At 42.1% G+C, this 1,316-nt stretch overlaps 1 protein-coding gene across 2 annotated transcripts in view; it reads left to right on the top strand.

Annotated features, from left to right (window-relative positions):
• Anxa10 (annexin A10) overlaps positions 1 to 1,316 on the top strand; it is a 55,498-nt gene that overhangs the window by 19,754 nt on the left and 34,428 nt on the right. For both annotated transcript variants that reach the window (XM_021170720.1, XM_021170721.1), the window contains exon 2: positions 338 to 419. In XM_021170720.1, the coding sequence (XP_021026379.1) occupies positions 338 to 419 (82 nt within the window). The remainder of the gene's footprint in view (positions 1 to 337; positions 420 to 1,316) is intronic.

The following is a 1,316-nucleotide window of genomic DNA, read 5'->3' as shown; positions in this document are numbered from 1 at the left end:
TCCTTGGGTACTTTCTCTAGCTCCTCCATTGGGGGCCCTGTGTTCCATCCAATAGCTGACTGTGAGCATCCACTTCTGTGTTTGCCAGGCACCGGCATAGACTCACAAGAGACAGCTATATCAGGGTTCTTTCAGCAAAATCTTACTGGCATATGCAATGGTGTCTGCNTTNGGAGGCTGATTATGGGATGGATCCCTGGGTGCGGCAGTCTCTAGATGGTCCATCCATTTGTCTCAGCTCCAAACTTTGTCTCTGTCACTCCTTCCATGGGTGTTTTGTTCCCAATTCTAAGGAAATTCATACAATCTCTTAAGTGTTGATTTTTTTTCCCGCCAGGTCCAAGGAACCATCTTCCCAGCTCCAAATTTCAATCCCATGATGGATGCCCAAATGCTAGGCGGAGCACTCCAAGGATTTGGTAAGCCTGGGTAATACATTTGCTGGTTATTGTATTGTCTTTTTTAACCTCATGTTAACATGATGTCATGAGTGTAAACTAAGGTTTTGTAGAAGACAGATACAAGAATATAGAATTAGAAGAAAATAATAGAAGACCAGATGCTGAGGGAAAATTACAACTTGGGCCCTGAAATGTGTTCCTTATGCCCTTAAATGCCTCATTGTTGACTATGTTAGCTTCCAAACCATAAATTTAATCAAAAGTAGCACATCCTTTCAACTTCTGCATTCGTTTTCTTTCTACTTTCGTTTCTGTTGCTGCTTACTCTTACACCTAGAACTAGTCTCCTGCTGTCCAAAATGGCTCTGTCTGCCCACCCCTCAAAAACCGTCCCAATATAATTCTTGCCTGGGATGCTATTTTCTCTCTTGTCTGTTTTTAACCTAAGTTCTCCAAGTGAGCATCCTCTCTGCTTCCTTCTCTGAGGCTCTAACACTGGGCCAACCCAGGTACTTTTCTCCCTAGGTCCTCTTTTGCTAATCATTTGCCTTGTGCCTGTCCATGGCACCTACAGATTGGTCTGTGAGTTCCTAACATGTGCAACTTGGCTTAGAAAACTGATGAGTCACCCGATACGATCAGAGTTTAGAAAGGCAATATATAAAAAGGAGGAAGAGAAACTTTTTCATTCTTTAAGTTCTGATGTGAAACTTAAATAGTCATATATTTCCTTGAGTAAAACTGATTTTTTTAAAGACTTCTAAATGAGCAGGTAGATAGACACAACCAGCAAAGAAGAAACTGTTACCTGCTTTACCTGCTTTGAAGAATATTCTCTCTCTCTCTCTCTCTCTCTCTCTCTCTCTCTCTCTCTCTCTCTGTGTGTGTGTGTGTGTGTGTGTGTGTGTGTGTGTG

The sequence above is a fragment of the Mus caroli genome, chromosome 8 (genome assembly GCF_900094665.2).
Source record: "Mus caroli chromosome 8, CAROLI_EIJ_v1.1, whole genome shotgun sequence".
NCBI classification, from domain to species: Eukaryota; Metazoa; Chordata; class Mammalia; order Rodentia; family Muridae; genus Mus; species Mus caroli.
The sequence above is the reverse complement of the archived record's forward strand: the minus strand, read 5'-3'. Positions and strand labels throughout refer to the sequence as shown.